This window comes from Loxodonta africana, chromosome X (genome assembly GCF_030014295.1).
Source record: "Loxodonta africana isolate mLoxAfr1 chromosome X, mLoxAfr1.hap2, whole genome shotgun sequence".
Classification (NCBI taxonomy): domain Eukaryota; kingdom Metazoa; phylum Chordata; class Mammalia; order Proboscidea; family Elephantidae; genus Loxodonta; species Loxodonta africana.
The window spans coordinates 21,141,463-21,165,040 of record NC_087369.1 but is presented as its reverse complement, the minus strand read 5'-3'; the positions used below and the strand labels follow the sequence as shown (position 1 = coordinate 21,165,040).

The window sequence follows — 23,578 nt, the reverse complement described above, 5'->3', positions numbered from 1 at the left end:
GTGTCTTCACGAACTATAAATAGCCAGGCTTGTTTGTGCTCCTCCAAACAAGGACGCGGTGCGAAGGGAGAGCTGCCAGCACTCTGCTTCCCGCTTCTTGTGCCCCTGGCCTCGCGTTTCACCCCACGTTTAAATGGGAAGCTCGCAGCCTGGAAAGGGCCCGTGACTCCTTGGGACGTGTTTGGCCACCAGGTGGGTATGTAGGGACTGCACAGATATCAGCAGGGCCTCTGGGTCCCCATTTCTGGGACAGGGGATGGAGGCTCCTTCCTCCCTCTAGCTGATGAGTGAAGGAAGCTGAGTTACTGGTGACCTTTCCTTGTGGAAGGATTCTGCTTCCACGGACAGCCATAGCCTGGTGCAGAATGTTTCTGAAGGACTAGCTTTGCTTTGTTTATTTGAGAAAAACAAAATCTCTGAAAACGAAAGACGTGTGTTATGTGGGTGCTCGTTTTGATTAGATAGGGAATCAGGAAGCTCTCATCCCAGTATCAGCCCTCTCAGTAATCCTGGTCTTGGGCACATAACTCCTGCCATTGGAGACAGACCCCAGTCTGTCACATGGGGGCTTGTGCTGAGTGGAGCCTAAGTCTGAGAGCTGTTGAGTGGACATCCGGCAGAGCAGTGAGGGAGTGGTCATGTGTAGCGGTCTCGCATCCTTTGGTGCCTTTGTGAGTCAGGTGGTTGGCCGAGGACAACTGTGGTGAACAAGGCTCAATGGTTTACAGTAGAAGGGGTTGGTAGAATAAGGGTGCAGCACTGAAGAAAGAAGAGGACCGTGTGACTCGTGTGTTTCCTCTTTGGTGTTCGCATTTAACACCTGCCATCGTACAAGAAGTTGACAGCCTCTGGGTGGGATGAGGTGAGGAATAGAGGACGTCCCATGTGTGCTTCTTCAGTGCTTTCCTGAGCTTGCTAGAGGGGCCTTTGCTATTTCTTTTCCCTTCCTTTTCTTACCTGCTTTTTCCCCCCTCTGTAAAAAAATTTTAGGCAGTTCAAATGCAAATATTTGCATTGTAGTAACACATCCTTTTTTGTTTGTTTTGAGTTGGGGGGACTACCAAAAGGAGTCATTATCTGCATGTGAAATCTTTTGTTCAGTAAGAATCAGTGGGTTTGTTTTCTCCCTTCAAAATCCCCACTCATCTCCAGGTTTGGGGGTTCTTCTTGATGGTTTTATGTTGTAGCTGTCAGTGCTGCTGTTAATTTTGTCTTTTTGTGTGTGTGTGTGCCTTGGCTTTCCATGCATTTCAACACCTTTTCCAGGTTGCCTGTCTTGGCTTAACTGTCCTAACTTGGGCTAAATTGAGCTGTGCCTCTGAGTTCATGTTCTCAAGGGATGCACAATGCCCATCTGGCGTGATTCCTCCTGGGCATGTGCAGGTCTGATGTCTTGGGTCCCAGTGGGAGGAGCAGGCCATTCTGGGCAGATGGGCTGTGTGACTTCTGTTTATAAGTAGTCTTTTTTTTCACTCAGGGAGGGAAGGTGATTCATCCACTAGCAGTGAGCCATGGTGACACTGGCTCCCTGGTGTCCTCGATGACTCACTGCCCTGATGGCCAGACCCCAGTCTGGGTGACCAGGAGTCTGAGCGAAGCAGCTTGGAAAAGTGGTCAAGAGCTTGGGCTTTGGAGGCAGACTTCATGGGTTCAAACCTAGACCCTCTACTGCTTTTATGACCTCCTGTAAGCAAGTGACTTAATCTCACTGAGCCTTAAGTTCAGCATCGCTGGTGGAGTTCTCCAGGAAGCTGACTCTGAGACAGAGTTTAGTATGCACAATATTGTTTAAGATTCAGTACCCATGGAAGGGAAGTAAAGGAAGCAGGACTGGACAGACGGAGAAGTCAAGTACTGATACTGACTTGACAAAGCCTCTGCCAACTGCATGGGGAGCCTTGGAGCTAAAAGGGCCTATTAGTCCCATGTTGGGCTGGAATGACGGTAACTTTATTCCCTCCTTCCCCCGCCGCCCCCACTCCCGGCCTCCATCAGTCACTGAGCAATGGGCCACGGTGGAAAGGCTGTGACTGGGGTGAGGCGGCTCTCTGCAGCTGAAGCGGCCCTGGAGGGACTGACAGCGGACCATCACCACACGCCCAGCAGCTGGGCCAACAGGCCCTTCACTGAAGGAGACCTGTGGGGCACAGCTCAGTGTCCTCCATGCAGAGCACAGATCTATCTCATGGAGTGGTTGTGAGGACTAAAAGTTAATGTATGAAAGAGGCTTGTCCTAGTGCCTGGCACATGGTAAGCATTCAGTAGACGGTAGCTGCTGTTGCAGTTTCTGTAGAATTATAGGCTTTTCTTGTACCTGCTGGGTGTACCTTGGGCTAGTCAATTCCTTCACTGTGTTTTAGGTTCCCTGGCCAGTAAGCAAGGAGACTCTTAACTGCTAGTTGGTCACATTTGCCATGTGTCCATAACTAAAAGTGCTAAGAAAAATACAAGAAAATCAGTATTTTGATTCAAAAATCAGAATGAGCGAGAGCAACCTTATTGAGATATCTTTGGATATATGGTGATAGGCCTGCCTGCTATTTTCTCCTATGATTAGCAGCTGTGGGCATATGCGCTAACCAGACAAAAACACTTGCAGGAGCTGGTAAATTACAAAAGGACGGCCTTTTTTTTTCTCTCTCTTTGAATCCAGTAATATCCCTTTTGCCAAAATGGTGCCCTGGTACTAGGCAGACTGTGGGAAAGGTGGAGCCACCGAGAACCTGGTCTTCCTTGGGTGGCAGTCGCTCCAAAGACATGCTTTGGCGAATTTCAGAAATTTTGGTCCTTTTCAAAACTGAAATTCATTAGCATTGTTGTACAAAGCTATAAATACAGTGAAAGGCATTTACAAATAGACATTGTAAAACTCTTACACACCCACGGTCTGAAGGCTGTCAAAACACCAGCTGCAGCTTCCCTACTTGGAAGGATCAGAACCTTTTTAAACTACACCTACTGTGTTTTCAAAATAGGCTTGCTCTGGCCCTCTATAGAAGATCATATCAGCCTAAAGCTGGTGTCTGGCTGTTGGCATGAGGCCTCAGGGCTAAGTTAGGGAGATGGGGAGATCCCAACCTCCTTCCTGATTTAGAATCTCAGAGGAATTGCTTAGGGATTGTTAGTTTTATTTCTCCAGGGTGGTCTGTCAGGGTTCACAGTATCAGGCCATCTACACAGAGCCCGCAGGCCAATCCCAGAAGCAGAAGCCCCTCACCTGGCAAGGGTTCATCCCAGGTCACTCCAAATGCCGCAGGAGGGGCAGCCACCCTGGCCTACTGGGTACAGTTCTTTGATCTAATGCCGCTAGAGCAGCGTTCCCCCAGTTGCAGCTAGAACCTTTAAAATCTACAAGAAATGATGGGTAGCTTCTCATTTGTGTGATATTCTTTGTAGTTTCCTTTTAACCGTTACAAAGATGGAATGCTCTCATAGCAGCAGTTTCCCGTTGACAGACGTCATCTGTGTATTTAATTTCTTAGTATTTCTCAAGCAGGGATGATACTTGGGGATCTGCAAGAATTGCTTTTTGTTTGGATTATTTCTTTTAAATTGCTTTTTGTTCACGCATTACTCAAGTTTGAGAACTACTTTATTAGAGAATGAAGGTTAGACATAGGACCAAGAATGTAGCTAGCTAAGGCATACAACCCAAACCCAGTGCATACAAGGCCCAGACAATTCACAATGTTGGCTCACTCATTTAGTTAAAAAAAAAAAAGGCATACCTACATGTCTGCAACATTGTGCTGGGAGGAAGGAACGACAACCCCTATTCTGAAGAAAAAGTGGAACAGACACTAGGTGCACATACGATTAGGGTAAGGGGGTGGGCAGGGGAGTGTGCTGCAGTTACAAGAGAAAGAGCCGGTGCCTTCCCTAATGCTAAAGTGTGAGTCACATTCGTCCAGCAGAGAGGGAACGGAGGGCAATCCAGACCTTTACAGAGGCAAAAGAGATGATGAACTCTCCCGGAATTTGCCCCCACACAGAGGGCTACCGCCTCCAACCCCCACCCCAGTCTCCAACAACTCTCTAATGTTGAAATTGTGGAATGCAAGATCTAGAAGGCCCCTGGGAGATGATCCTGTCCAAGCTGGCCCACCCATCATTTCACTGATGAAGCACCCAAGGTCCCGAGAGGTTAAGTGACCTGGTGAAGGTCACACAGGTAGTAGACGATAGGTTTAGGTGTAGCACCCATGGCCTGGACTTTTAAGTCCAGAATTCTGAACTCCACACACACCTTACTGGTTCCCAGGGGAGATGACTACACAGGGTCCCTGTGGTGGGGGAGATGATTAAAGGAGAGAGTTTGGGAGGCAGACAACCTCACCTTTTACTTTGGGGATGCTGTTGGGGCCGAAAGGAGAGAGGATATGAGCTGACTGAATTGCATGAATCTCTGGTCTTTAGTCTTTATTCTAGTCTCTAGTCTTTATTCTTCCTTTAAAAAACCAAAACCAAACCCAGTGCCATCGAGTCGATTCGGACTCATAGCGACCCTATAGGACAGAGTAGAACTGCCCCGTAGAGTTTCCAAGGAGCGCCTGGTGGATTCGAACTGCCGACCCTTTGGTTAGCAGCTGTAGCACTTAACCACTATGCCACCAGGGTTTCCACTAAAACATTTACTATAGCCTCAGCTACTATAACATTTTGGACTATTTCTTTCCTGTCTTTTACCTATATATGATTTTGCTTGTTTTTCATTGGTTTTACATAGGTATGGTCATACTGTACACCATACAACTTTGTCTTTTGGGGAAAAATTACATTTATTGTACAAATACATAATGCATTTCTGTTTCAGAAGATGGGGGAAATGCTCCTTGATGCCACAGGTGTGGCCCGAGTCCCTGTCAGGTACCAGGCATTGAGCTGGGTGCTGGACATCACCCACCCCACTGCCCAGGAAGAACCACTGCAAATATTCTTCTAGTCTCAAAACACAGTCTCTCTCCCTAGTATATCAGGAGGCTGTGTGGGTATATCTGCATCGCTGCACATGTTGTTTCTAACCTGTTGCTGTCACTTAACGTTGTAACACAAGCGTTCGTCCTTGTTATAAACCATTTGTGAATGTAATTTTAATGGCTGTGTAAAAAGTCTGTCAAATACCAGCCATCTATTCAGCTGTGCTCCTATGTCGAAAAGATGCCAGTTCGGTTCTATTTTTCTTTTTTATAAATAACGCTGTGGTAAACATATTGATGTATAGAGTCTCAGAGCTGGTTCAACAAGTGAATGTTATCAGTTTTTAAAAATTACTTATTTCTACCCTGCACCAGTCTACAAAGGCTGTGAAGTAACTTTCAAAAATGCATATGAAAGAATAAAATAGTTCAGAGTGGTAATAAAGGGAAAATAAGGGTAGAAAAGGAAGTAACACAGTAACGTACTCTATCGGAGTCCGCTACACTCCCTTGAGATAGGCCTTGCATTTGACTGGAAGCTTCCAGCTGTCAAAGAGGGAAACCTCAGCTTGACCAAAATACACACATAAACCAGATGCTCAGAAGGTTCTGAGGTAGAAATCCAACCAGTTGCTGTTAAGTTGATTCCAACTCATGGCGACCCCAAGTGTGTCAAAGTAAAACTGTGCTCCACAAGGTTTTCAATGGCTGAGTTCTTTAAAGTAGATTGCCAGGCCTTTCTTCCTAGATGCCTCTGGGTGGGCTCCAACCTTTCTTTTAGTTAGCAGCCAAGTGTGAGCAAAACTCCTCTTCCCCACCAATACCCCATCTGATTTCCTCCCCAGCTCCCCACAAGGGTGTCACTTTTTTTTAATAATTTTTATTGTGCTTTAAGTGAAAGTTTACAAATCAAGTCAGTCTCTTACATCTAAACTTATATACACCTTACTATTTTTTTTATATACTCCCATTTACTCTCCCCCTAAAGAGTCAGCCCGCTTCCTCCTTCCAGTCTTTCCTTTCGTGACCGCTTTGCCAGTTTCTAACCCTCTCTATCCTCCCATCCCCCCTCCAGACAGGAGATGCCAACACAGTCTCAAGTGTCCACCTGATACAAATAGCTCACTCTTCATCAGCATCTCTCTCCTACCCACTGTCCAGTCCCTTCCATGTCTGATGAGTTGTCTTTGGGAATGGTTCCTGTCCTGGGCCAACAGAAGGTTTGGGGACCATGGCCGTCGGGATTCCTCTAGTCTCAGTCAGACCATTAAGTCTGGTCTTTTTATGAGAATTTGGGGTCTGCATCCCACTGATCTCCTGCTCCCCCAGCGGTTCTCTATTGTGCTCCCTGTCAGGGCAGTCATCGGTTGTGGCGGGGCTGGGCGTCACTTTTAATCACCCTCCCTCTTGGCAAAAAAAAAAAAAACATGCCCATTGGAATAATGTGGAATGTCTCTGCCTTAGTGGCCTCTCTCCCCAGGCAGAACAAGTGTCCTCCTAAGTTTGCATCCTTAGCATGTTCCACAAAGGACAGGACTATCTGGCTGCAAGAGTAACCCAGGTCCCATCTGTGAGTGTGCAGGACACCACCACCAAATCATTCAGGCTCCATGGCTATCCAATCATAATATTAAGGGCCCTCAAGAATGTATTTCTTATTAGGGGGAGAGTAATTGGGAGTGTGTAGCAAGGTGTATATGGGTTTTTGTGTGAGAGACTGACTTGATTTGTAAACTTTCACTTAAAGCACAATAAAAATTATTTTAAAAAAAGAATATTTCTTTACATCCAGGGGAAGGAGTACTTTTGAAAATTCAACTGCTTTCCTACTAATAATACTGTATTTCTAGAATGTTTCATTCGGAAGATTATATTCAGATTAGTGGTTAGTGGGGCCCTGACAAGAAGATGTTTTGAAATACATTTCCTAAGTTCTGCGTCTCCTGTTGGCTTAGAATCCGTCTGAGGAAGAGTGCCCTGTGGGGCACGAGCTCTTGCAGCCAGGGGATGTAGAGGGAATCTGTTAGGGACACCTGGCCCGGGTGCACCAAGCCCTCCGGCTTTAGGAGGCTGGGGGAAGGCAGGAAATAAAGGCTCTGCTGCGAAGTTCAAGCTGCTGCTCCTCCTTTCCAAGTACAGTTCTTGTTGTCAGCTGCTATCGAGTTGGCCCCGACTCGTGGTGACCCTTTGCACAATGGAACAAAACACTGCTCGGCTCCAACTTTCCCTCTGCCCCCATTGCCCACAGGACAGATGGATCCCCGTAGCTTGGTGTACTTGGCCCTGCACAGCCTGACATTCGCCAGCCTAGCCAGCCTTCTCCCCTGACTACCCCCCGGATGTATCAGGGTTTAACCCTGGGGGCCCTGGTCACACCGGGTGCTCTCATCCACGCTTGAGTCCTCGTGCCATCATGCCTCTTAATGACCTGTCCTTTTCCTCCAGCTTCCTCCAGTGCCCAATTTTAATGCCATCTCCTCTGCATGTCCCCCACCCCTTGTATGCCGCTCACCCCAGTACTAACCCAGTCCTTTCCTCCCGGGGTGCTTGACACGCCTTGATCATAAACGGCATGCACTGGGTGGACTTAGCTGCCTGCCTGTCTGTCTGTCTGTCTCTCCCATTTAGACCGTGAGCCCCTCCAGAGTAGGTGCCATCTGGCTTGGCCCTCTGAAGGCCCCCAGCAGAATAGGTATTTTGACAAATGCTTGTTGAATAAAGCTAAGTTATCAGTCGTGCAGTTCAGCTTCAGGCCTGGCGACCACCAGGTGCTGTGAGACAGATTATTTCTGTTGCGTGGCGGGGAACGCTGCTCGGCTTCACCCTCTCATCTTATGGGCAAGGATCTTTCCTATTTCACTGCCATCGCAGCCCTTGATAATCTAGTTCGAGCCTCATCTGCCCCTAAAGAGTCACAAGGGCTGCCTAAGAGGAATTTAAAAGAACCTTCTGCTCACGCATGAGTAGGCTGGCCTTCTTACATCATTTTGGAGACCTGTCCTTGTCCCAACTGGCTGCTCCCAACCCAGATACAGAGGGAAGTCACTTGTGTCCTGATGGGCACTTGGGCACCTACCCAGGAGCCGGCTAATTTTACAGGCCTCCACCCCGTACAAGCTTTTGGGCTGCCAGATCTCAACTCAACACCTTGTGCCTGTCAACAGCCTGGCCCATGCCTTAGCTTCAGGCCAGAAAACCCTTTTCTCAAGGTTAAAACTGGCTGGCCTTTGACAAGCAGCATTGGCTAAATTCCTCGTTCCTTAAAAGGGAAGCTCCAGTTGTCATTTGCCAGTTCTTATTTGGTAATGGGGCAGGAGCAGGCCCCACGTCGCACAATGTGTACCCGGCAGGAGGTTTTGTGGCTGAGGTGCGTTAAGGAACAGCCGTTACTAAAATAGTCGCCTTTGAAAATGTGTGCTGGAGAGGGGGCCTCCAATCTGTTGGCCAGGCTACACCAGGGCCCATGTGGTTAGACAGCTCTTTGGCTCCCACTGGTTCCATTGCAGGCAACAGTGCCACCCGCCCCACACCCAGCACGCTCCGTAATGTGTGTGCCACAAAATGTCCAGGACACACTCCAATGATTAAATGCCCGGACTTGTTCTTTTCACATAGGGGTGACGGTCCAAAGATTGACTTGGTGGGCAGTGCGATTTCCGGCATCCTGGACAAGGATCTCTCGGACCGCAGCAATGACATCGGTGAGTAAAGGAGAGCGTTATTGCTTCTCTCTTGCAGAGTTATAAAGGAAGTGCAGAGCCCTGGCTTACGCCTTCAGCAGCGTGTTGAAAATGACAACACCGTTTAAATGCAAGCTTAACAGGCTTCCATTGATTTTATGTGCCGCAGGTTTGTAAAGAAGGGAAGTGAAGGTGGTTTCCACATTAAAACAAAATCTCTGGAGTTTTTACTCTCCCTGGCCTTAGGAGAAATTCCTTGCAAAGTCTAAATGAAAACAAATGATGAATAGCCCTTTTTGTAAAAGTAAGCGTTGGCACTTATGTTCACGTTTTCCAGTGATTTCTGTATTTAGTCTAAAAGGTTGAATGGGTCAAAATGCAGAATGTCAGAGTTCATTGTAGATAGAGCACTAAGTGTTTTGAATTTGAGTATAAAACAAGCTTTGGGGTAGTAATTGCCATTTCATTCAGAAAATGAGTACATGTTGCCAAGGTCAAGTCATCCCATGTGATAAATGAAAGGGGCTAAGGCCACTCTGGGTAAACAAGTCAGGTCCTTTTGGGGGTGGGCAGGAGTGGGCGTGAGGCTGCATGTGTGCTGGTTGAGGCTGGCGTTGTACCTGCTGGTGGTCTGATTTGGGTGACAGCCCTTTTAGGAAGGGCTGAATCTGATTCTGGGTTCAGATTCAAGTTCAGGTTCAAATTTTTTTCTTTTTTTTAGCTATATATCTTTCATCTGTATCTGTCATGATCGTGAGTTAATATCCTCTTATATTTTACATAATATAGAGAGCTACATTGTAAAATCTACCTTTTTTCCACTAAACTTTTTATTTTGAGATAATTATAAATTCACATGCAAATATAAGAAATAATAGAGATTCCATGTACCCTCTACCCAGCTTCCCCGAGGATAAAATTTTGCAAAACTGTAGTATGCTATCACAACCAGGATTTCGGCATTGATATAATCCACCAATCTTACTCAGTTGTTCCCAGTTTTACTAGTTCTCCGTGTGTGTGTGTGTGTGTGTGTGTGTGTGTGTAGTTCTGTGCAGTGTTATCACAAGTATAGTTTGTGTACCCACCATCACTTTCAAAATATAGAACATATTCATCACCACCAGGATCCCTCATGTTGCTCTTTGGTAACCACAGCCACCTCCATCCCCATCTCCCACCCCAGCCTCTGACAACCACTGTCAGGGATTGATATGACACGGAAGATTTCCAGCATCATCTGCATTGACTGCTCAATTCAGAAACAAATGTCCGACAGTTGCCAGGCCTTGTAAGAGGCCCTGGAGAGACTAAGATGAGCGTGGTGTCACTCCTCAGTTTTGGTGCTGTTTTCTTCTGAACCTGTTCATCAAGTTGCAGCTTTGCATCCAACCTGCAGTCTCTGGTCTGATCTTGCACAGGCTTAGGGATAGCATGTGCGGTTGAAACTGTAAATACCAAAAGTAGTTACCCTGTTTCCAGAGACTGTTAAAACATCCCCAGTCAGCCTTTGAGAAGCCAAGTCAGGAACCATAACAAAAACTTCTGACAGCTTGGGCTGACGCAGTAATAAACAGCACACTGGTCCACTGTAGCTTGTAACCTGATTAAAGGGCAGAGGAAGGCAGAGCAGTAGTTGGCTGCAAATAAAAAGGAATCATCAGATTGTTGACAATGGCAAATGTTTTGCTGTATATATTTTTACCACAATTAAAAATAAAAGGAATCACCAGGAGGAGGCTGATTAAGTTCTGGTTCTTTTACCGTGGTTTAGCATTTGGGCCCTGTTGTGAGCCAGGGTGGCCGATAGGCGAAGTGTTGGTGAAAGTGATGTGGGTCTCACACAGAAAGGAAGGGTTTTTCCACCTCCAGAATATACAGGGCTGTATGTCTTACTTGTTAAGAGCATTGGCCTTTGACCCTTGCTTGCTTTTTGTCTGGAGAGAACTAAGGTGGCCGTCTCCAAAATGAGTCACATTTTTTTTCAGTCTGACAAGCTAGTTTGGAAATGTTGAGGGCACTCATTGGAGGTTTTAGTCTGCAGGAGCTTTTACTGTGTAAGCTAAGCATGCCTTTGAGTCAATTTCGACTCATAGTGACCCCATAGGACAGAGTAGAGCTGCTCCATAGGGTTTCCAAGGAGCACCTGGCAGATTTGAACTGCTGACCTTTTGGTTAGCAGCCAAGCTCTTCAACCACTATGTTACCAGGGCTCCAAACTAAGCACAGGATGTACGTATTCAAGAGCCCAGAAAGATGATACAGAGGTTTGGTTCTCACTTGCTTTGCCAAGAAGACAGTAATCCCAGAAGACTATAGTTCTTCAGGGTAATAATTTAATGCATTTATTACTTGCATTGCAAGAAACAATGATTGACAGCCATGTAATCAATCAATAAATACGTGTCTACTTTGTGCAAGAACACATGGGTGGTACACATGAACCACAGCCTTCACCAGCCTGAGCCCAGAAGAACTAGATGGTGCCTGGCTACTACCACTGACCACTCTGACAGGGATCACGATAGAGGGCCCCAAACAGAGTAGGAGAAAAATGTAGTACAAAATTCAAATTCACCAAAAAAGACCAGACCTTCAATTGGCATAACAAAGTTTATTAAGAAAATGTTCTGCATCCCACTTTGGTGAGTGGCATCTGGTGTATTAAAAGCTAGTGAGCGGCCATCTAAGATGCATCAATTGGTCCCAACCCACCTGGAGCAAAGGAGAATGAAGAACACCAAAGACACAAGGAAAATATTAGCCCAAGAGAAAAAAGGGACCACATAAACCAGAGACCCCATCAGCCTGAGACCAGAAAAACTAGATGGTGCCCGGCCACCACCAATGACTGCCCTGACAGGGAGTGCAACAGAGAGTCAGTCCCTGACGGAGCAGGAGAAAAGTGGAGTGCAGAACTCAAATTCTAGTAAAAAGGTCAGACTTAATGGTCTGACTGAGACTGGAGGGGCCCCAGAGGACATGGCTGCCAGACTCTCTTTTAGCCCAGAGCTAAAACTATTCCCGAAGCCAACTCTTCAGACAAAGATTAAACTGGACTATAAGGCATAAAATGATACTCGTGAAGAATGTGCTTCTTAGCTCAAGTAGATACATGAGACTAGATGGGTAGCTCCTGCCCGGAGGCGAGATGAGAAGGCAGAAAGGAATAGGAAACAGCTGGTTGAATGGACACGGGAAATCCGGGATGGAAAGGGAGAGTGTGCTGTCACATTATAGGGAGAGCAACTAGGGTCACATAACAATGTATGTATAAATTTTTGTATGAGAAACTAACTTGAGCTGTAAACTTTCACCTAAAGTACAATAAAAAAAGGAAAAAGTCCAGACTTACTGGTCGGACAGAGACTGGAGGAGCCCCAAGACTATGGTCCCCAGATACCCTCCTAACTCAGAACTGAAGCCACTCCAGAAGTCCACCTTTTAGCCAAAGATTAAACAGGGCTATAAAGCAAACAGTAACACATGTGAGAAACATGCTTCTTAGTTCAATTAAGTATACGAGACCAAATGAGCAACACCTGCCCAAAAACAAAGATGGGAAGGCAAGAAGGGACAGGAAAACTGGATGAGTGGACACAGAGAACCCAGGGTGGAAACGGAAAGGGGGAGTGCTGACACATTGTGGGGATTGCAACCCATGTCACGAAACAATTTGTATATAAATTTTTGAATGAGAAACTAATTTGCACTATAAACTTTCACCTGAAACGCACACACAGACAGATTACAGACTAGGAAATCCTATAGGGCAGTTCTGCTCTGCCTTACAGGATCACTGTGAGTTGGAATCGACTCAACAGTAGTGGATTTGGCTTCTCTCCCCTTACATTCTCATCTTTGTTTTAAGATAATTGTTGACCATTTGGTCCAGTGAACCAGTACTGATGCCTTATTATTGACTGTAGCCCATAGTTCACATTAGGGCTCACTCTTTGTGTTGTACAGTCCTATGGGTTTTGACAAATGTATAATGTGTGTCTACAAACTTTTTTTTAATGCATCTACAAATGGTATTTGGAGAAGGGGCTCCCAGCTTCCCCAAAGGGGTCCAGTCCATGGCATTAAGACTTTTGTGGGCCTGAGCCACTTTGGCCTTCCTGAGCCGCATCCTCCATTAAAAAAATTATATTTTACAACTGCCTCGGTACAAAAGCAAATATAATTCAGGTTGGATTGTGGTGATTTTTTTTTCTTTCTGGTTTTTAAATAAGTAAACATTTTCTTTTTTTTTCAACACTGTAATTTTAATTATGAATAAACATATTGCTTCCCCCCTTCCCCCCCAAAAAAAGAATACATGGGTACAAAGGACCTCACACCCAGGCCCTGCCTTCCAGGGGCTTTTGCCTAAGATGGCAAATGAAAAATGAGGTAACACTGAAGGTCTGTATAAATGACAAATGAGTTGTTTTTGTTATTTTTAGCTGCCATGAAGTTGGCCCCCAACTCATGGCGACCCTGTGCACAGCAGAACAAAATGCTGCCTGGTCCTGCACCACCCCCCTGATTGGTTGTGGATCAGACCATTGTGATCCATAGGTATTTCATAGGCTGATTTTTGGAAATAGATTGCTAGGCCTTTCTTCCTAGTCCATCTTGGGCTGGAAGCTCCTCTGAAACCTGTTCATCACAGCAACATGCAAGCCTCCACTGACAGACAGGTGGTGGCTACGCATGAGGTACACTGGCCAGGAATCGAACCTGGTCTCCTGCCTGGAAGGTGAGAATTCTACCACTGAACCACCACTGCCCCTATGATAAATGAATGGTAGAAAGAAAATGCTGATCAGATGGGTGGGGGGATGTTCCCTGGGGGCCAGGGTGTCAGGGAAGGCTTCATTAAGGGGGTAGACTCATCTGTACCTTGAAGCTGAATTTGTCCAGGTAGGAGTGGGAGTGGGCAGGTAAATCACATGGTAGTGTTGGTAAGTGTGAGTAGAATCATCAGCCTGGCTGTAGTAGAAGGTGTGTGGTGGCATGGAGCTGAAGTCAGCCTGGAAACAGAAGTAGGGACTAGATGGAGTTTGAGATGGATGGATTTCTCATTTATTGTGTAAGCAGTAAGCTGTTGATGGTTGACACCATAGTGCCATGACCGGGTTTAAAACCTCAGATAGTAACTGGTAGAGCTTTGCAGGGCCAATCAGTTGAAGAAGTGATGGGTGTCAAGGAGTCAGGTTATTCGATGCTTTGAACAAGAAGTAGTAAGAGCCAGAATTAAGCTGGTCACAAAAGGATTGTGGAAGAAGGGATAAATTTGGAAGCAAAATAGAATTATTGCTAGGCCTTTGTAAAAAATTGGATTTGGGAGAGGGGAGAGGAAGAGAATGATTTGTTAGCCATGAGGTTTTAGGGTTGGGTGACTGGAGAAAAAATGACTTGGGCAGAAATGAGCGTGTCAGGAGAAAGAGCTGGTTTGGAGGGAAATGTGATGAATTTAGTTAAATACATTAACTTTGAGCTTCAGTCGCACATCCGCTATCAATGCCAGGTGGAAGCTGATGGTGTAGGCTAAGACTTGAGAGACTGGCAGGGATTGGAGATAGAGATAAGGAGCTTCATGGTAGCCCGTGAGGACAACCCACCATTGGCTTCTGCAGACCCAAGTTTGGGTGCTGTCTCGGCTGCTTTCTGGCTGGATGATTTACCAGTCTGTAATTTACTTTTTTTAATTTACACAGTCGGAGCTCAGCTTCTTTATGTGGAATAATGGCATCTCTACCTACTTTCTCACATTGTCTCCCAGAAGTCTATACAATCACGTGATGGACTGTAAAAAGATATAACTGCTTATTCTTGATGTTATTGTTTGCATAGAGGTGATAGTCAAGTCGGGAAAATAAATTAGTTCTTGCTGTGAGAGAAGAGAAAGAAGAACCAAGGGCCGAAGACCAAGTCCTGAGCAGAGTCCACATTTAAAGGGAAAGGCGGGATCTTGCAACATCACAGAGGTCAGGGGAAGACAGGTTTCTCAGCAGAATGTGTTCGCTTGAATGCAGAACAGTTCTCTGCAGGGATATAGATCCAGGAGAATAGGGCACTGCTGAGGGGTAGCTCTTTTCAGTGCTGCTTTTTTATCTTTGCTTTTATAGCGTTTGTTCATTGCTTTCAATCAAGGAGGAAATTATTTGTACCGGAATTTTTTTGTGAGTGATTCAGACAATTGACGCTGCCCATATGTGGGCTGCAGTGAATGGCATAAAACAGCCCTGAAAGCCATTAGAAACCATCAACGTTAGCTATAAATAAGTTTGTGTTTTCTCTTCATAAAGCTATAATTTAAAATTATTATAATGTTAAATTATAGAACATGGCGTTTTCAGATCTAGTGTGGGCAGCTACCAGCATCTGTCAGCCAGCAATTAGTTAGAATGGAATCAGTTGGTCTGAAACAAAGTTGTTGATGTCAGTTTGAGATATTGTTTGCATCAAACTCTGCGGCCATATTTCAAGTAACATAATAGAAAACATGGATGAGCTCCAGCGCAGGCCTGCACATGAATAGAAATGAAAATTAAATCGTCCAGTTTGCTCTTGCTGACAGAAGAATCTCTGTTCCGATTGAATGGAAGATTATAGGCCGCGAAGTCAAGTGCCATAACATTTACTTTTATTATGCCATAGATTGTATTTCCCACCGCATGGCAGGATTTATTGTCACACTTCATCTTCCGTTCTTTTCCCGGAAAAGCACGTAGCAACAGGCCTCTGGATGGGAAGCAGCCTTTGAACTAAGGCATCATGTTTGCACTAATTGACTTAAAGAAAGCCCTTCTCATTCCTCCTCAGTTGCTTGGTTTCTTTGTTTTTATGGTGGTTTTTTTCCCATTCTATTCGAACCTCACCAAACTTTTCCCACTCATGGCTGATGAAAGTGTTCCCACTTCCAACTCTTTATGTGGCTGTCTTAGGCTGGATTCTGTAGAGAAGCAAAACCAGCGATGAGCATATATATACATATAAACCAAAAAACCAAACCCAGTGCCGTCGAGTCGATTCCGACTCATAGCGACCCTATAGGACAGAGTAGAACTGCCCCACAGAGTTTCTGAGGAGCACCGGGCGGATTTAAACTGCTAGCCCTTTGGTTAGCAGCCAGAGCACTTAACTCCTGTGCCACCAGGGTTTCCATAAATACATATAGGGAGAGATTTATGTCAAGGAAATGGCTCAACCAGCTATAGAGGCTGGCAAGTCCCAAGTCCATGGGCCAGGCATCAGGCTGGAGGCTTCTCCTGATTCTCACAGCTGTAGGCACTGATGAACCCAAGATCAGCAGGTAAGATGGCAGGCTGTTGGCTCATAGGCTGTGGCGACCAATGAATTCCAAGATCAGCAGGCAATACAGCAGACCACTGGCTCAAGTCCCAAAAACTGGAGGTCATATGATGATGAGCTGGAAGCAGGATCCAGAGCAAGCGAGTGAGCTTTGCCAAAACATCCATATATATTGGATGCAGGCCACACCCCAAAGGAAACTCCCTTTTCAACTGATTGGCTGCTCACATCAGATCTCAAAATGGAGGATGACTACATCATTACATAACTGCCAAACCACTGAGAATCATGGTTCAGCCAAGTTGACATACAACCTTAACCTTACAGCTGGTAACACCCCCTCTTCACTTGAGGAAGGTGAGGATCCCCAAGTCCCCCACAGACATGACTTCACATGGCAGTAAGTAGATTTGGGTGTGTTGCTAGGGCATGCAACAGGTTGGGAAGAGATGAAGGCTAACTTCAACTCGTCCTCAGATCTCATGGATGCCTCCAGCCCTGCAGCTCATTTGGACCAGGAAATGAAAAAGAACTTAACCATGCCACAGGAATGCTATTAAGAGCTACTTGATTTGGGCTAATGCAGGTGTTCTAGAATTAGATTGTGGTAGTGGTTGCACAACTCTGTAAATTTACTGAAAATCACTGAGTCGTACATTAAAATGGGTAAATTTTGTGGTATAGAAATTATACCTCGATAAAGCTGTTAAAAAGAAAAAAGCATTTTCACAGTTTATACAGACTGTCTGAGCTTTAGCTTCTTTTATTTATAAGGAATAACAACATCTCTATCTGCTTCCTCACGTTGTCTTCCAGAAGGATGTAGAATCCACATGCTTATTCTTAACGGTGGTGTTTGCCTAGAATTGATAGTCAAGCTGGGAAAACAAATTAGTTCTCTCCGTGAGAGAAGAGAAAGAGGAACCAAGGGCTGAAGACCAAACCCTGGGCAAAGTCCACATTTTAAGGGAAAGTTGTTTTCCTAAAGCCTTTCGAAGTTTGTCTAAAGTTCACTTTGAGGTCCCAGTGTTAAAAAAATACATACCCCTAATTTATAAGTATGGGTTAGAAGTACCACTTTATTAAGGAGTTATGTTTATTTACAATAATAACAACTATATTTGTGTTTCTTAGATGTCTATAAACCAACCTTTTATAAAGAAAGCTATGTTTTAGATGTATTAAGGAAGCTCTCTAAAAGCTTGTAAAGGAATCATTTCCTAATACAAATAAGTCCTTTTGGTTGTTAAGTATATTGTTTTACACAGTTAAATTGAGGCACACTTGGATATTGATAAGTAGTAACTACAGCTGTGGTGTTAGAATAATCACAAAATGTTTTAAAGACTTAGGAGTGTTCTCTAAGCATATTTGAGGGTAGAATATGCCTTTCTAATCTTTGATGCCTCTTTAAGATACAGTTTGCAGTTAGTTGCTTCTGATAAAGATTGCTGTGTGTATAATTTCATAGCGTTAGAATTATTTTTTTTTTAGAATTATTCCTTCAGTACAATGGAGAAGGAATATAATATAATAAAGAGATATACTCCCTTTATTAATTCCTATACTGTCTTCCTGAGGTTCTAGCGTGGAAATAATAGCAATCGGAGCAAACAAGAGGAAAAAGGAACTAATATTTGTCAGGTGCCTATACATTTTTGTATCTATTTTTTCATCATCAAAACAGCCCTTGAAGAAAATATATAATGACTCTCATTTTTATAGGAGTGGAACGGGGAATAAAGAGTGCTGGGCAACTTGGGCAAGATTAACTGGCTAGTATGTAGCAGCGTTGGCTTTGAACCTGGATCTCCCTGACCCATGAGCCCAAACTTTTCAGTGTGGGAGATTGCTCTATGTCAGTGGTTCTCAGCTGGGGGCATTTTGCCTACTGGGGACATTTGACAATGTCTGGAGACATTTTTTGGTTATCACAACTGGAGAAGGGAAGATGCTACTGGCATCTAGTGGGTAGAGTCCAGGGAGACTGCTAAACATCCTACCATGCACAGGATAACCCCCACAGCAAAGAGTCATCCAGCCCAAATGTCAAGAGTGGCAAGTTGAGGCCATGCAGTCCCTCAAGTACAGCCTGTACTCAATGGAGTGGCCTGTCTCATGTCCTGAGAATCTTCGGAAAACAGAGCTTGAAAATAGTCTTGGAGCTTTTGGAAACTGGCAACTTTATATATAAAAAAAGTAAGCATATTTGAAATAATTAGCCTAAACATCTATCAAAGTTGACAATGACCTTTGAGATACTTTTTTCAGACTTGTGGCAAGTTACTTGCCCTAGAAAAAAATAATGCAATTTGAATCATATTTTCATGTAGAAAGAGTGTTATAATTGGGATTAGGTACTCTCTCAAGATTTAATATCTAATGTTTTATAAAAGGCCAACAGACATGGAATTTAATCAATGCTAAATTATAAATGTGTACTCTGTACAGTTAAGCTTTGATTAGACATATGTAAGGCAATTTAATAGTGATCAATAACACAAAATTGTTGTTAATATGACACCAGATCTCTGTAAACAAGTGATTAAATCGTAACCTTATTTTGTAATTTTTACCTTTTACTATAATAAATCATTTCAAGTGGCTTCTTAGATTTTGAGGGAAGACTTAGATCCTCTAGCTTTGGGCTCTTGGTTTTTTTGTCCTCTTTTTTTATATTTTAAAATTCTCCTTTTAGAGCTAAAGAGCTAGTTAATGCTCCTTGCAGCATTTCAGGTGGTTGAGCAATTAATTGCTCAGGTTTAACAGAACAGCATATACAGTGTCCTGCCTGCCTTAAAGAACTGCATGAGTGACATGTGGAATGTTCCAGATAGACTGGCCAAGCACGTGTGTGAACAACAATGAGCCGTGTCTCTCAGCCTTTCTCGAGGTTAATCCTTCTGGCATAAGGACTTTCATGGGAGGGCCACCACTCACCCCTAGAGACACTGTCTCCTTGCCAATGACGTTCAGACACAAACTTTGAGGATCTGGAACTTGGTCGACATTACCCGTGCAGAGGAGACGAAGATGCAGTCGCTGTTGTACGACAGTCAAGTCTGTGCGATAATGTGGGGTACAAATGTGTAGACATGCGTAACTCTGGATCCTGTTGAGGGACGTAATTTGTGATCAAGCTTCAGTTTAAATCAGGAGTATTTGAGAAGCAATATGTGTTTCTCAGGTGTGATAACAAAAGCCAAAGAGATTGTGCTTAGGGTTAAACACTTTACATCAAGAAAATGAACAGGATGAACTTCTGACTGACTGGTTGCTAACATGGTCAGTCCTCTGAGCATTTTTGGTTCTCTCCCCACACTTAGCGACACAGGTTTGGCTCTAGTTAATTCAGAGAGGTTTCATCCCGGGCCTCCACCTGCATTGCCCATGAGCTCTCCACTGGTTCCCAACCTTTCATCTGAGATTCTTAGGGACCCCAGCGGAGATATGCCACTGATTAAATGAGGTCAAGCTGGCAACCACTGTGGATTCCAAAATCATCTCACAGTCCTACAGGAGATGGGCTGACTTAGAGGCCTGTACTTCTCAGTACTTCTAGGAACCTGATCCCAGCTGTAAACTGAACGTCTCCACTGACCTTCACAGTTAGAAATGTCTGCCCACCCCAGAACCAAGGTACTCATCTCTGCCTGCTTGCCCCCCCCCCCCCCCGCCGCTTTGGCTGTGTTTGCACTTGATCTTGAGGGGTTTGACATACATCTTTTACCCCATCCCATCTGATAAGTGCAAAAGCAATAAACGTTGAAAGTGCCGGTAAGAAAAGTCTCGTGAATACAATAAAAGCATAGGTGGAGGCTAAACAAAGTGGGAAGAAAATGACAGACATTGCATAATGATATATTTGGTGATGTGAAAACATAGAAAACTAATTGTGCATAACGTGAACGATGCCATCCATACCCAAGCCATCTACAACCATCAGCCTAAAACGAGGAAGAGTAACTGATGAGGTGGGTGGAAGAACTTTTGAGTGTGTAACTAGCATCGATTCAGATGTTTCTTGATTTGGATAGGGTCATGGTGCCTTGTAGACATGTGGACTTAGCCTAGTTCCAGAAGCTCCTCTGTGTGCAAGAGATGGCATGTCCTCCACGGCATGTTGGCCACCCTCCCTCTCTGTGGACAGAGCCATTACATTTGTAATTTATCCCAGTGCCTTGAGCGCCCCTGCCTTTGCTACATGCTGAAACTGTTTCCTGCTTTGAGACTAAAAACCCAGAGGTAGAGTGGATTCAAAGTAGTCTCTAAACAGCAAAGAGATTTATATAGTAGCTTTTGCCAGATCCACCATGTACTCAACAGAAGCCTCTGTGCCGAAAGCGAGTGTGAAAGCAAGAAGAGAACAGGTGATGTTGAGCTCTTAGATGGCACATGGCATTTATTTGGCTTGAGGTGCCTCCCTCCACCCACTGGCTGTAGGCTCGTGGATTGGCAGAACCCTATTATGCTTGTAAATATCCAGAGGGATATACAGCCTGCCAGAGAGTCATGCTCCTGTACTTCTTTGTCATAATAAAAGCATTGCAGACAAATTACACTTCATGAGGAGAAAAGGTGAGTTACCAAAATCCTTACCTACCCATAGACTCTTGTGAAGGTGTTGCCTGAAAACCTTGGCCAACGCAACCTCCTGATAATTTTGATTCAGTAAATGAGAACAGTAGTTAGTGATTTAGCAGCTGGCGGGGCTTCCAGCTGGTTCAGTCTTGGCTGACAAAGCGAGACCAGAACTGACCCGGATTTTTACAGTTTGGGTGATCTGGAATGATAACCAGAATGGGAAAAATTACAGGTCGAAGCCCTAGAATGGGAGACTTGGAAGAGATGTAGTGAGCACTTTCAGGAGCCTGATGCATGGGATTGGATTATTGGCAGGACTGTGGAGAGGGACACATAACAAAGCTATGTGTGGTAGGCTGCCATCTTTGAGTAGGGCACCTCTGTTTCCTATTCAGCTCAAAATTCAACAGGCAAGAGCTTTGATTGCTATGCAACATGTACGCTGCCCTTATTTTCTAAGAGGGAGATTAGGTTTCTAGCAGGGCTTCAACCCGTAATTTTTCCTGTTCTGGTGATCATTCTGGTTCACCCAAATTTTAAAAATTTTAAAAATTTGGGTCTGTTCTGGGTTTACTTCCTTGGCCATGACTGAACCGGGAAGAACAGATGTAAAGCCCTGGCAGCTGGAGAGTGAGGTTGGTGGGCCTCGTTAAAAGGTAACTGGATCTGGTGGTAACAGGCTAAGGATGAGGTGTAAAGTTAACGGGATGACCTGTAATGATGCTCTTCACCTCCCCAGGCCTGAGTCAGCTTTCCCTGTGGTTCATACACTTTGGAATTTCACAGACTATTAAGGGGGGGGGGGCTTTTATTTTGGAGGGCTGCTGATTTTTATTTTATTAAGCACGTTTTTAAAAACACATGCCATCTCCTGTTAAAGTATATAATCTCCAAGTTTAGAAATTGAGCAAATTTAGTTTAATGGGAAAACTCACAACATTGACCTTATTTTCTGAAGTGCTTTATGACAGTGGTAACTGTCATGGACACATTCTTGGTCCAGCTTTTGAAAACCAATAGTTCCGGACGTATCTGCAGAGATGGGGAGGAAGAGGAGAAAGGTAGGCTAGTAAAAAGCACCAAAGACAGTCATGTGTTGAAGCAGTAGCTCACGTAAAAATTCACCATCTAGACAGGTACCCATTGCCATCAAGTAGGTTCTGACTCATAGTGACCCTGAGTAGCTAAAGCAAATGGAAGGAATGATGAGGTAAAAGAGCTGAACAAAAGATTTCGAAGGGTGACTGGAGAAGACAAAGTATTATAATGAAATGTGCAAAGACCTGGAGTTAGAAAACCAAAAGGGAAGAACATGCTCAGCATTTCTCTAGCTGAAAGAACTGAAGGAAAAATTCAAGCCTCAAGTTGCAATACTGAAGGATTCTGTGGGCAAAGTATTGAACGACGCAGGAAGCATCAAAAGAAGATGGAAGAAATTCACTGTACCAAAAAGAATTGGTCGACATTCAGCCATTTCAGGAGGTAGCATATGATCAAGAACTGATGGTATTGAAGGAAAAAATCCAAGCTGCACTGAAGGCATTGGCAAAAAACAAGGCCGCAGGAATTGATGGAATACCTATTGAGATGTTTCAACAAACGGATGCAACACTGGAAGCACTCACTCGTCTATGCCAAGAAATTTTGAAGACAGCTACCTGGCCAACCAACTGGAAGAGATCCTTATTTATGCCCATTCCAAAGAAAGGTGATCCAACAGAATGTAGAAAGTATTGAACAATATAATTAACATCACATGCAAGTTTTGCTGAAGATTATTCAAAACCGGTTGCAGCCGTATATCAACAGGGAACTGCCAGAAATTCAAGCTGGATTCAGAAGAGGACATAAAAGGAGGGATATCATTGTTGATATCAGATGGATCTTGGCTGAAAGCAGAGAATACCAGAAAGGTGTTTACCTGTGTTTTATTGACTATGCAAAGGCATTCGACTGTGTGGAGTATAACAAATTAGCGATAAAATTACGGAGAATTCAGGGGAGGTCAGCACAACTGGACTGGACCAAAAGCAAAGAAGTTCCTGAATAAACCGAATACTTTGAAGGTCAGCGGAGCAAGGGTAGGGGTTTGGGGACTATGGCTTAAGGGGACTTCTAAGTCAATTGGCATAATAGAATCTATTAAGAAAACGTTCTGCATCCCACTTTGAAGTGTGGCATCTGGGGTCTTAAACACTGGCAAGCAGCCATTTAAGATGCATCAATTGGTCTCAACCCACCTGGATCAAAGGAGAATGAAGAACACCAAGGTCACAAGGTAATTATGAGCCCAAGAGACAGAAAGGGCCACATGAACTAGAGACTACATCATCCTGAGACCAGAAGAACTAGATGGTGCCCGGCCACAACCGATGACTGCCCTGGCAGGGAGCACAACAGAGAACCCCTGAGGGAGCAGGAGAGCAATGGGATGCAGACCCCAAGTTCTCATAAAAAGACCAGACTTAATGGTCTGACTGAGACTAGAAGAAGCCCGGCGGTCATGGTCCCCAAACCTTCTGTTAGCCCAGGACAGGAACCATTCCCGAAAACAACTCACCAGACATGGATTGGACTGGACAATGGGCTGGAGAGAGATGCTGATGAGGAGTAAGCTACTTGCATCAGGTGGACACTTGAGACTGTGTTGGCATCTCCTGTCTGGAGGGGAGATGGGAGGGTAGAGGGGGTTAGAAACTGACAAAATCATCACGAAAGGAGAGACTGGAAGGAGGGAGCGGGCTGACTCATTAGGGGGAGAGTAAGTGGGAGTATGGAGTAAGGTGTATATAAGTTTATATGTGCGAGACTGACTTGATTTGTAAACTTAAAGCAAAATAAAAATTATTGTAAAAAAAAATTGCGGAGAATGGGGATTCCAGAACACTTAATTATACTCACAGGGAACCTGTATATAGACCAAGAGGCAGTCGTTCCAACAGGACAAGGGGATACTGCATGGTTTAAAATCAGGAAAGGTGTGCATCAGAATTGTATCCTTTCACCATACTTATTCAGTCTATATGCTGAGCAAATAATCTGAGAAACTGGACTATATGAAGAAGAATGCGGCATCAGGATTAGAGGAAGACTCAT

At 44.5% G+C, this 23,578-nt stretch overlaps 1 protein-coding gene across 7 annotated transcripts in view; it reads left to right on the top strand.

Annotated features, from left to right (window-relative positions):
* SH3KBP1 (SH3 domain containing kinase binding protein 1) overlaps nucleotides 1-23,578 on the top strand; it is a 383,658-nt gene that overhangs the window by 328,053 nt on the left and 32,027 nt on the right. For all 7 annotated transcript variants that reach the window (XM_064278074.1, XM_064278072.1, XM_064278078.1 and 4 more), the window contains one exon: nucleotides 8,532-8,617. In XM_064278074.1, coding sequence (XP_064134144.1) covers nucleotides 8,532-8,617 — 86 coding nt within the window. The remainder of the gene's footprint in view (nucleotides 1-8,531; nucleotides 8,618-23,578) is intronic.